This window comes from Parus major, chromosome 8 (genome assembly GCF_001522545.3).
Source record: "Parus major isolate Abel chromosome 8, Parus_major1.1, whole genome shotgun sequence".
Taxonomy (NCBI): Eukaryota; Metazoa; Chordata; class Aves; order Passeriformes; family Paridae; genus Parus; species Parus major.
The window spans coordinates 22,586,697-22,598,269 of record NC_031777.1 but is presented as its reverse complement, the minus strand read 5'-3'; the positions used below and the strand labels follow the sequence as shown (position 1 = coordinate 22,598,269).

General features: G+C 52.1%; 1 protein-coding gene across 1 annotated transcript; it reads left to right on the top strand.

Moving 5' to 3' along the window:
- Nucleotides 1-2,807: 2,807 nt before the first annotated feature.
- Nucleotides 2,808-11,515, top strand: LOC107208370 (fatty-acid amide hydrolase 1). The gene is made up of 15 exons (XM_015636726.1): nt 2,808-3,144; nt 4,354-4,467; nt 5,088-5,231; nt 5,558-5,691; nt 6,686-6,892; nt 7,272-7,312; nt 7,864-7,988; nt 8,151-8,276; nt 8,498-8,595; nt 9,137-9,236; nt 9,530-9,570; nt 9,950-9,989; nt 10,533-10,641; nt 10,941-11,086; nt 11,177-11,515. The coding sequence occupies exons 1-15, from the start codon at nt 2,980-2,982 to the stop codon at nt 11,303-11,305; spliced, it is 1,719 nt and encodes a 572-aa protein (XP_015492212.1). The 5' UTR covers nt 2,808-2,979; the 3' UTR covers nt 11,306-11,515.
- Nucleotides 11,516-11,573: the final 58 nt, after the last annotated feature.

The window sequence follows — 11,573 nt, the reverse complement described above, 5'->3', positions numbered from 1 at the left end:
TGAACTTTCTTGCAGGGGTTAAACTCCAGCTCTGAGTGAAGTTGCTTCACCTTCTTGCAGATCATGTTGACTAACTCCACTTGACAGTCAGGAACCTACAAGGAGAGGAGAAATGAAGCAAGAAGGATTTGCTGGCTGATGTAAATGTACCTTGGATCTTCTTCCAGAGAGCCAGATGCCAGGAAGAAGGTGACTGGCAATTGGAGGCAGGAGCAGGTTGTTAATTTCTGGGAAACAGTCTAAAAGCAGCAGAGTGAAATGGAGGAAGAGTAAAATTCCTAGGTTAATAGCACACAATTTCTTATTTCCTCCTTGGAAATAAGAAGAGTAAATGAAATCAGCTGTGGGAGGCCAACAGCTTCCCTACAGCACATGGATAAACATGGATCTCCCTGCTCCAGGATGCTGGGGGTGCCAGAATTGGATTGCTTCACACAAGAAATATCTGTGTGAGCACACAGCTATTAGTCACTCCTAACCTCTGGCTTAAGGAACCACAGCATTACAGATGCCAGGAGACAGTGCTAAGGAAAACACCACTGTGTGCTAGCCACGCTCTTGGCACCACTCCAGTGTCAGGTAAACAGGAACTAGCTGGCCCTTCAGCCCCAGCCAGTCTGGCTCTGTGTCTGATCTGTCACAGAAAGAAGATGACAGCTTTGTGCCCCTCCTTTGGTAACTGCAGGGTTCCAGCACCTCCGGCATGTGGTGGCACCCACTCAGTCACAGCTCTGAGGACACAGGGAGGCATATGAGCAATGGGGAAAGCCTTCAGAGATAAGGGAGGATCCTTTCATCCTCCCTTAGCCACAGGCTCCAGCCCTGCCAGGCAGTGGAGGAGGAGCAGGAGTAGGATCAGTCCTCAATTCCAGCTCTCCAAGATTCAAGCCCCACTTGCAGTAGCATATGGGCAGCCCTATGGACATAACAGCAGAAAAGTGCTCATCCAGCAAAGAGACACCAGTGTCCCAAAGGAACTTCAGGGCATCACTTGGCCCACAAGCCAGCAGTTGCCATGGGGAACAAGACCAGAGACATTTTACCTCACTTAGCCAGTCCCAGTCACATCGTCCTGGGCAGGGCATCGCCAGCCACCACTGGAGCTCCCCATCATCTGCCCTGTGTCATCCACTGGCCCATCTCTGCTGCCAGCTGGGTCACAGCACAGACCTGCAGGGATCTCCCATGCCCTGAGTCATCCTCCTGGGCCTGGCTGGCCCCAGCAGAGACCCAGGCCTTACCACTGTCCTGACTGATGCCTCAACCCCGCTTGCTCACCCCCACACACTTCTCCAGAACGGGGAGAAGGAAAGTGTCTGGAAGCAGCTCCTGGAGGTGCAGGTGCTCCAGGCATAACTCTCCTGCTTTGTTTTCTTTCATTTCACATGCAGAACTTGAAAATTGTTCCTGCATGACAGATTTTAAGCAGCATATAAATTAGGGGGAAGAAGGCTGGAGAAGTAATTTTGTCTTCCACAAGAACTAGTTTTAAGTTCTGTTTCTCCAGAGTTCCCAACCTTTATTCTTCTCATGTTGAAAGACCTCAGTGCACACAGTTTTGCAGCCTGCAAGGTTTTGGCATTGTGCTGCCATGGGGTGAGATCAGTGCAGGAGCCTGGGACCTCCAGAGTGAGAGAGATAGGAAGAAAGGGGAGGTGGGAGCCACAGACAGCGTGTGCTCTGCCTGCCTTGAGCTGATTACACACTCCTGACTCACGGAAGGGCACTCCTGCCAACCCACTCCTCTCCTGTGAGCCAACTCCAAATGCCCTTGGGAGTTTGCAATCTTGAATAACTCTCTGAGCCCCACAATCTGAAAAAGGGCAGGGAGGGGGAAGGAAAAAAAGAAGTTAAGAGAAAAAAAACTGCTGGGAAAACTGCTGTTCTTGCATGTGATTTCCTTTATGCAGATAACAGGCAGCTGCATATTCTCAGAGCAAAAAGGCCATGGAGTTCATGAGGACTGAGTATTTTTGAGGCTTCAGCACTCTTCAGCAAAGAGCCCCAGGACACAAAGTATGTCCAGCACACCCCAGGACATTGTGGATGCACAGCACAGCAGCTCCCTCCAAGGGTGCCAGGGTCTGGCACGAGTGGCTCAGATGCTGCCAAAGGAGCCCTGAGATCCTGAAGACTGAAAGAAATAAAGCCAGTATCCTGAGCAATGATGCCAGGAAAATCGAGTCTGCATTCATCTAGCTCCAACACATTTTCTAGCTCAGCGTCTGCCCACAGGTAACTTGGGAGCAGCTCAAACTGCTGGGAAGTGAGAAAACATCCCACATTCTTCCCAAGCAGGTTTCTCACAATCCCACAGGCAGTATCTAAACTGGATAGCTGGAAATACTTTCTGACGGACTTTTGGAAGTCGTGGAGGGTTTTTTTTTAAGGAGAGAACCCTTGTGGGGTGGGAGATGAAGAAAATATTTTGGAGTTTCCCTCCACACGGGGTGCAAGGCCGCAGAAAGCAGGGATGCCAACACCGCTGTCAGAAGCCGTCAGACACCCATACCCTGCCAGAGACAGGTGAACTCCGCTGGGCACAGCCCGCGGCATTTATTGTTTCTTTTTTCCCACACAGCCGCTTGGAAATGCGGACGAGTCGGGTACCTTTGGGACTTCCCTCCCTGCTGCCTTGGATCCTCCAAGCCGAGACTGTTCCCAGAGGGGCTGAAAAATTACGCGGAGATCAAAGCCACCCCGGGCGAAGGGAAACAACCACCAAACCTTATCAGACAGAGACCACCCAGCACAGGGAGGGGCGAGCTGTCATCCAGCAGCTTTTCCTGCTGCCGAAGCTCCCCCTCGCTGCGCTGGCACGGCAGCAAGCCGGTTAAATCCCTGTCCGGCTGGGAATCCCGCCCAGGTTTTGGCTCGCTCTCCCCACGGGCGGCCGCCCGGGGCCGGGCGGGGCGGGGCGGGCTGCGGCCGGCTCGGGGTGCCGGCGGCTCGGGGTGCCGGCAGTGCCCCAGCCCGGCCATGCGGGTGCCGCTGCCCGCCCTGCTGGGCGGCTCGGCCCTGCTGCTGCTGCTGCTGCGATGGCGGCGCCGCCGGGCGCTCTGGAGGAAGGTGGCGGAGGCGCAGGAGCGGCAGGAGCGCAGCCTGGTGCGCATGGAGGCGGCGGCGCAGCGCTTTCGGGAGCAGGTGAGCGCCGGCAGCCGCGGTCCTCTCCCCATCCCCCGGAGGGGACCCCTGGCTGAACCCTCTCCCCATCCCCCGGAGGGGACCCCTGGCTGAGCCCCATCCCCCGGAGGGGACCCCTGGATGAGCCCCCGCTCCATCCCCCGGAGGGGACCCCTGGCTGAACCCCCGCTCCATCCCCCGGAGGGGACCCCTGGCTGAGCCATCTCCCCATGGCCTCGCCGTGCCGCCCTCCCTGCGAGGGGCAGCTGCTCGCCCGCCTGTCAGGTGCTCTCCCGGCTCTTTATATGGGCCCACGGGGGTTTGGTGTGGCTGGTGTTATTTGGTGTTATTGTTTTCCCTGCCGAAGCCGCTGTGTGTGTGTGTGTAGCGCTCAGCAGCGCAGCGATCGGCGCTGGCGCGGCGATGGGGAGGGAGCGCGGTGTGGGGCAGCGGGAGGTGTCCCGTTATCCCGGGAACAGTCACAGGCAGCGAGGAGGGGAAAAGCCCTGTCTGAAGGCTCCCCGTCACCGTGGTGGGAGGCTCGGGCTGGTTGAGGAGGCAGCAGGAAGAGGCGACAGGCGATGTGTGTTATCAGCAGAGGCCAAAGTGCAGCTGCGGGCAGGGATGCGATGGTGCCCGGCCTCGGGCTGGAGCAAAGTCGCTCAGGTTCAGAGTCCAGCTTGGAAGCGTGAGGTTTGATACATTTTTCATGAGGTTTGGTAGCTGGTGAAGAAACCTCATCTGACCCAAAAAATTACTAGCCCAGGGGCTGTCTGGTTTTTGCATTTCCCTGTGCAAATATCTTACGATGCCAGGAGGAGAACTGGCTCCGGGTCTGGTTTCATTCCTTGATGGAACATTTTTATATAATCACGAGTCAATTCCCACCGTAATTCAGCAGGAGCATTGCACTGAGCTGTTCCCCCAGCCTGGTCAAGACCTGTCCGAACAAGGCTGTGTGAAAGGCTTTATTTTAATTAGCAGGTGCTTGGCGTGACTGGTCTGAACAGGAAGAAAGGCTGAGAAAGCCAGGGCTAGTACTGGCCCTGAGGGTGTGACACCATGCTCACTGGTGTCAGGTAGGGCAGGATGTGGTCTTGAGGCAGATACCACCTTCAGCGACTAAATGGCAGATATCTTTTGGGTGAGTTACAGAGGGGACCAAGGAGAAAGGAGGACCCCATCAGCTGAAGTAGAAGTGTGACATTCCCTGTTCAACCTTTCCCATAGCATCCTTCCGTGAACACGGTCTCCATCCTTTCTCTGCCTTTGCCGGAGCTCTCCAGGAAACTCCGAGATGGCTCCCTCCCTCCCGACCACGTCTTCTATGCCTATGTGGGCAAGGTGAGGAGCAAGAGCAGTGGGGCAGCATCTCACCCACAAAAAAAGGGGGCTGGCTTTTTTTGGGAGGAGCACAAGACAAGTTTCAGACCTGGCTCAAATGCTGCTGAGCTGTCTCTGCTCACTGGTTAGTGGTGGGCCCTTTTTCTGTGAGTGGTTAGAGAGCTGGAAACTGGCTGCTGTAGCTCTCAGCTTGGTTTGGAGGAAAAAGGAGCAGCAAGCAGCATTTGCAGAGTGCTGCTGCTGTCTCCCCTCCATCTCCAAATGGGTTGTTAAACATCAAAAATCAGTGTTCATGTTCACTCTCTACTTTTGCCCTAATGTTCTGATCACTTCCTGGGTTCCCTCTTTGGGACTATCATTTATGTCACCCCAGAAGCTCAAACATGGGAACTCATCTGAGCAGAGTGCCTCCCTTCATCACACACAAGCTGGCACTAAGGCCCTGCTCTGTCCATCTTGCAGTTTGGCTTGAAAAGTAGCAGGAAGGGCTGCCCTGATAACAACTGTGCAGATGGGGAGGAGGTAAAAAGGGAAGAGACAGGTATCCTTTGCAGAACAGGTGTCATTGTGCGGCCCCATGGGCTGTGACTCACCTGTGGGCTTGTCCTGCTTTCCCCAAGGCCCTCCAAATTGCCACAGAAACCAACTGCATCACGGAGTTTCTGCAGGAAAGCGAGACCCAGCTCCGCAGAGCCAAGCTGATGGAGAAGCAAGGTCTGCTCTATGGGGTGCCTGTCAGCATCAAAGACTCCATCGACTGCCAGGTACCACCAGCATAATTCCACATATATCCCAAAATCCCTGTGGGCTGAAGTTTGGGGAGGGGGGAGCTTTGACCTCAGCCCCTGGATTGATTTTGTTGTGGATGATGTGGAATGGGCTGCCTGGACAGGGGAGGGGCTTTGCTGCCTGTCTCCCACATGAGCCAACAGAGAAGTGTGGTCAGATTTGCCATCAGCACACCTTTAATGTGTGTGTGATGGATGGGTTGCTGGAGGTGCATGTATGCACTTAAATGTGCAGACAGAAGTATGGGAGCAGGGAGAATTGCAGTCCTCCCTCTGAAAACCTCATTGTATTCTGTTCCCAGGGTCACGATTCCACGTTGGGGTTCATAAAAAACCTCAATAAACCTGCAGCAGAGGACAGCGTGGTGGTGCAGGTGCTCAAGAGACAGGGGGCAATTCCATTTGTTAAAACCAATGTTCCCCAGTCCCTCATCAGGTAGGTGGGTGCTCTGCTCCCTCAGCATAGCAGCAGTGCTCTCTTCCTCATCTCAAGGGAGGGTTTTTATCTGGTCTCATTCTCATTTCCCACTTCTTTTTATATAACAGCACCTGGTCTCCATTCTTTGTGTCTATAAATTTCACTTTAAAAAGTAAACACATTCAGACTGAGAATAAAAATTATCTCTAGTTCCACATGAAATAAAGAAGCAGAAGAGGAGTAAGACAGGAGAGAAACTGTTTTTATATTTCTTTAAATTACCTCTCAGAAATGATCCTATTAACTCAAAAATGCAAACACATATTCGTGGAAGGGGAAGCTAGTTAAGCTAATGGCCTTAAATTCTTCTGCCCCCAGACCTCCTGCTCTATCTGGCAGGACCACTCTTGGTGTCACGGATATGTGGTGTGTTCTGCTGGACAGCCACCCTTCTTGTGTCCCCATGTCCTGAGAAGTGAGCTCTGGCAAAACTCCTCTGTGGGTGACCATTGCCCAAGCCCTATGAAATGCCTTCCTTAAGATGATGTGGCAGTGACTGACTACGGTTCAGAAAAGCCACACAAAGAGGTTGCCTCAGGGATTATCAGATTTTGCGCCACTTTCTGGGGAAGTCCAGTGTCAGATATCTCTGCAGTTGGCATTTGGCCTGTGCTCAAGCAGGGGCTCAGCTTTGGGTGGCCTTGGCACTCGGCTACCTGAACAGCAAGACCTTCCAGGAGGGTTGGTGTGCTGCCAGAGGTTGTCTCTGGGATAAGTCTAGTGTCAGTGAAATAAGATGTCAGTGAATTCAGGTGCTGGGACCTCCAGAAAAAGGCTCAAGGTCTTCACGACTGCAGTAAATGATGTCAGTGCAACAACACTGACAACAGAGCCTGTTGAAAAACAATTACCTGATTGCCTTCTCAAGGTCTTTCAGTAGTAACTGGGCTCCACAGCAGCAGATACCTGAATTCCTCATTTGCAGTATCTCTCTCTCTCTCTCTCTCTTCAGCTATGACTGCAAGAACTTAATCTTTGGTCAGACCTGCAACCCTCTGCTGTACACCAGAACCCCCGGAGGCTCCTCTGGTGGAGAAGGAGCACTTCTAGGAGGTGGTGGGTCCATCTTGGGCATTGGGACAGATGTAGGAGGGAGCCTACGTTTTCCTGCTGCCTTCTGTGGGATCTGTGCAATCAAACCCACAGGGAACAGACTCAGGTACTGTGAGAAATGCAGCCACTCGACCAACCACTGTGCTGGGATGCTCCTACTCCTGTGGGCAAGGGAAACTTGGGAGGAGCTGGGAAGAGCTCGTTTGTCCCTCCTGCCTGGGCAGTATCTGAGGCCTGATGGAGGGCAGCATTGGTTCCCCCAGGATGGAGGTGGGGAAACCTCTTCATCTGCATGCTGAGGGATGGTTCTTCCAGGCTGACATGGCCTAAATCACTTAGACTGTGTCTCTTGAGCTTTCTCTGGGCCCTTCCTTCAGCCAGCCTTCACATCTGCAGTTTCAATTAATACTTATTACTGCTCAAAGGTTTTCCCTTCAATGAAAACTACTCAGCTGCTGTATTTTGTGTGTCTCTTTTCTTTACAGCAAAAGAGGAGTGATGGCTGGAGTCGTTGGGCAGAAGGCAGGTAGGAGTTAATGTCTGTCCCCCAGCAGCAGGGCAGGGGTGAGAAGGACCCTCAGCTGGTTATGGGGAACTTTCTCCATCACCTTTAGAGAGAAGCAGATTCCCTTTCAGGGATTTTTTCAGAGAGCTGCCCCCATACTGTGATTCTTTTTTTCACATGAGCTGAGAGGAGCTGTTTGTGTAGCATAAACCACAATACAACCTGTTACCCACAGGGTGTGGCCTGTCTGTCACTGCTTCATGATGGTGGGATTAGCAGTCAAAGGGAGTGTCCGATGTTACCCTCATGTAATAAACAAAGATTTTTGAGTTTGTTTTTTTTTAAGTCATTAAATGGAGATGTCAGGGTGCAGATTAATGGATATCAACTCTGAGTCTGTAATGATGGACCTGGGGGTGGGAAGACACTTGTGGGTATCCCCTGCCCAATTCTTAAAGAGGAACTGTTGCCAACACTAGATTAAGACAAAACAATGCCAAATGGTGTTGGTTTTGCAGAACATGCCCTTGAAAGCCCCTCAGCCATGAATGCTCTCTTGTGGTCTCTTCCAGTGGCTGCAGCAGTGGGACCACTGGCAAAAGACGTGGAGAGCCTGGCGCTGTGCCTGCGGGCGCTCCTGAGCGAGGACATGTTCAGCCTGGACAGCACAGTGCCACCCCTCCCCTTCAATGAAGAGGTACAGCACCTCCAAGGGCCACACATCTCCGGGGAGAGCTGCAGCCTGAAAACCCCTGACCCATGGGCGGGCACCTGGGCAGAGCCAAGTGCTGCTTTCCAGCACGGCCGTGCTGCTGGCTCCACTGGCCCCCTTCCAGCCAGCCTCTCCCTCTCCCTGCAGGTGTATTCCAGCACCAAACCCCTCCGCATAGGCTACTACGAGACCGATTTCTTCACCATGCCCAGCCCGGCCATGAGACGCGCCGTCCGTGAGACCAAGCAGCTCTTGGAGGAGGCTGGCCACACGGTAGGGGCCTTGGGGCTGCTCGGACAGGGGGATGAGCCCATCCCGTGTCTTTTTCCTCAGCAGCTGTTGCTCAAAGGGTAAACACGGTTTTCAGGGAAGGATGGAGGTTTTCCTGTGGGCTTGTCAGGAAATCCTCAGCCCAGCTGGGCCCATTTCAAGCCCTCAATGGCTTGTCCCAAACAGTGCTGTGCCACTGATTCCCTCCTCTGTTGTCCCTCCAGCTGGTGCCCTTTGAACTCACAAATGTGGACTATGTGATCTTTAACTACTGCGTCAGGGGAATGTTCGCAGATGGAGGCAGCTCCTTTGTCAGGAAATTGTGAGTATGGCCTGGAATGGCTTGGTGGGATTGGAAAACATATTTATATTTATATTTACATTTATATTTACATTTATATTTACATTTACATTTATATTTACATTTATATTTACATTTACATTTACATTTATATTTACATTTATATTTACATTTACATTTACATTAATATTAATATTAGTGTTGATGTTAATATTAATATTAGTGTTGATGTTAATGTTAATATTATATTATATATTTATATATATATAAATCCTCCCTAGGGTCTGGCTGGACTTGGGATACAGGTAGCAGATCTAGTGGCTGGTAGGCACTGGCTGGGGCTTAAGGTTAAGTGATTCATCTGCACCTTGATTCCCTTTGGGATTGTTACCAGCCTTGGAAGGAGGTGGTATCCTGTAAATGCTGTGAGAGTCAAGTGTTGCCCAGCAGAATGGAGCAAACCTCTTTTTGTCACTTAGATACAGAGGGGTTGGCCTGGGAAAAGCTGATCTGCTGTGATTGCTTCCTACCACTGCTCAGCTAAACCCCCTCTCCCTTTCAGCGAAGGGGAGCTGGAGAAAGGCGGCACGGGGATATTCTTCTGGCTGGCAAAGGCACCACACTGGCTGAAAACTCTCCTCTCCTGGATTTCCAAACCTTTTGTAAGGTCCATTTCTCTCTAGTGTAGACAGAGTTAAGCTGTATGTGAGTAACTTATCTCCCACAGCAGTAAGGCTTTTTCATAGAGAAGTCTCTAGACATTGTTACCTGGCTGTGGTCAGACACATCTCCAAACTGGAGTGATGCTGTTTCTGCTCCTCCTCTCCCCACTTTGGGGAAAATCCCCAAGTCCAGCCTGAACACCAAGGAAACAGCTTCTATTTGTGACTGAGCCATCTCAAGAGGACAGAGCTGGGATTCATATAATTTTTTTTTTTCACTTTCTCCTGCTCAGGTGCCTCGATTTTCAGGTATCATGAGAAGTATGAAAGAAAAGTGAGTAAATCTGAGCCTGAACAAATTTGTGAAGATTTGTTTTGCAGCAGTGTTTGCTACATTATTGATACTGCTGCAGCTGCATGTATTTGAGAGACTGCAAGGCTGAAAACGCAAGGGTGGGAGCAAACAGAGCAATTTTTGTCAACACCATAACCCTGCTGGGTTTGGAAAACTGTTTGGAAATTGAGGGTGGGAATGAGAACAGGGTCATAGCCTTTTGCTTAGGAAGAGAATGTAGCTGTGGGGATGACATATGGTGTTGGCTTCAGCACTGGTTAATGCATCCATCATGACAAGTAGTAGGGACCCCATAAGGCAGAAAGAAGGTGTATGCACAGGGAAGGATGCCTTTCATTGGGTTTGTTTCCTTTTACAGCACAGTAGATGAAGTCTGGGGTCTTCATCATGAAATCCAGGTAAAGTATTCCTGTTTGGGGTTAAATAGTTTTTGTTTGATTTGTCTTTGGGAAGAGGCAGATTCAGCACTCACCAAGGTTAAGTATGATCAAGTCTTTGGTGATGGAAGATGGTAACACATCATTGCTCAACAGATCTCACTTGGATGTGCAAGTTCTCAGCACATTTAAAGATGAGGACAGCACATAGGCAAGTTCATGATGCCAGACCAGACCTGAATTTTTGACACCTGCATATAAAAATGTACATTATCAGACTTGCCTTTATTTCCCTTCTGGTTTTCCAAAAACAAAAGCCCATGTCCCAAGTCACCATGTGCCTGTGCACTCAGTGTTAGCCCACCTCCAGTTTACCAGGGAGAGAGTGCTTTTTTGGGATGAATACTGTCCAGGCAGCAAAGCATTGCTGGATTTTAGCAGGATCAGGACTGAAGTAGCCTGTTGGCTGCTCCCAGAGAAGAGCCAAGAGCCCAGCCGGATGCCCAAGGAGAGCTGTGGGACAGTACAACCACCCCACTGACCACCAGCACATTTCCTCCTCAGGACTTTTGCCACCAGTTCATTGCCCAGTGGAAAAAGCTGAATCTGGACGTCATGCTTTGTCCCATGCTGGGCCCGGCTCTCGGCATCGGCTACCCTGGGAAGCTCTCAGGTAGGGCACTGACAGGGGACCTTTGCCATGGCACTGTGCCTGTATCCATGAGCAGCTTCCTCCTCCCCTCACATCCCCAGGGTGCTGGCCAGCAGCAGGAAGAGCTCAGCTCTGGGGACAGCTGCAGCCCAGCCCAGGGGCTGTACCTGGAACAGTCCCCCTGGTGCAGTGGGAGCCAAAGGGATTTCCATCCCCCGAGTTCCCAGTTCCAGTGCCCCGTTAGCTGGAATCTCACACACACAGAGGGGTGAAGGCTTTCCCTGTGCAGGCTGGCACTGCAAGCTCCCCCTCTCCCCCAGTGGCAATCAGCTACACCATGCTCTACAACGCCTTGGACTTCCCTGCTGGCGTTGTCCCTGTCACGCTGGTGACGGATGAGGACGAGGAGCAGCTGAAGGACTACAAGGGATACTATCAGGACTGGTGGGACCGGACCCTGGTGAAGGTGAGTGGTGCCAGGTTCTCCAGGGTCACGAGCTCCCCCCATCCCTTCCCCTGGACATCCCCAAGCGCTCTCCCTCTCTCTGTGCCGCAGGCTTTCCGCGGCGGTGTGGGGATGCCCGTGGCCGTGCAGTGCGTGGCCTTGCCCTGGCAGGAGGAGCTGTGCCTGCGCTTCATGAAGGAGGTGGAGACCCTCAGCCTGAAGAAGAACAGTTTCCTCTGAGCCCCAGGCGCTGAGCCGGAGCAGGATCCCAGCTAACAGCAGCGTGGGCCACCCTTTGGGCTGACCCACAGGACTCTTGTTCCCCTCAGAGAGGATGCAGTGATGGCTGGGCTGGCTGCTGGCTTTGGGAGCGAGGGGAAAGCAAGGCGAGCTCTGATGCGGTGGAGCTCTTCCAATCATTGTCCTAACACAGTACTTTTTATTATCTGAGTCTGTTATTTCAAGTCTGTGTTTGTGTGTGGGGTTGGGGTGGATTTTAATCCCCCCA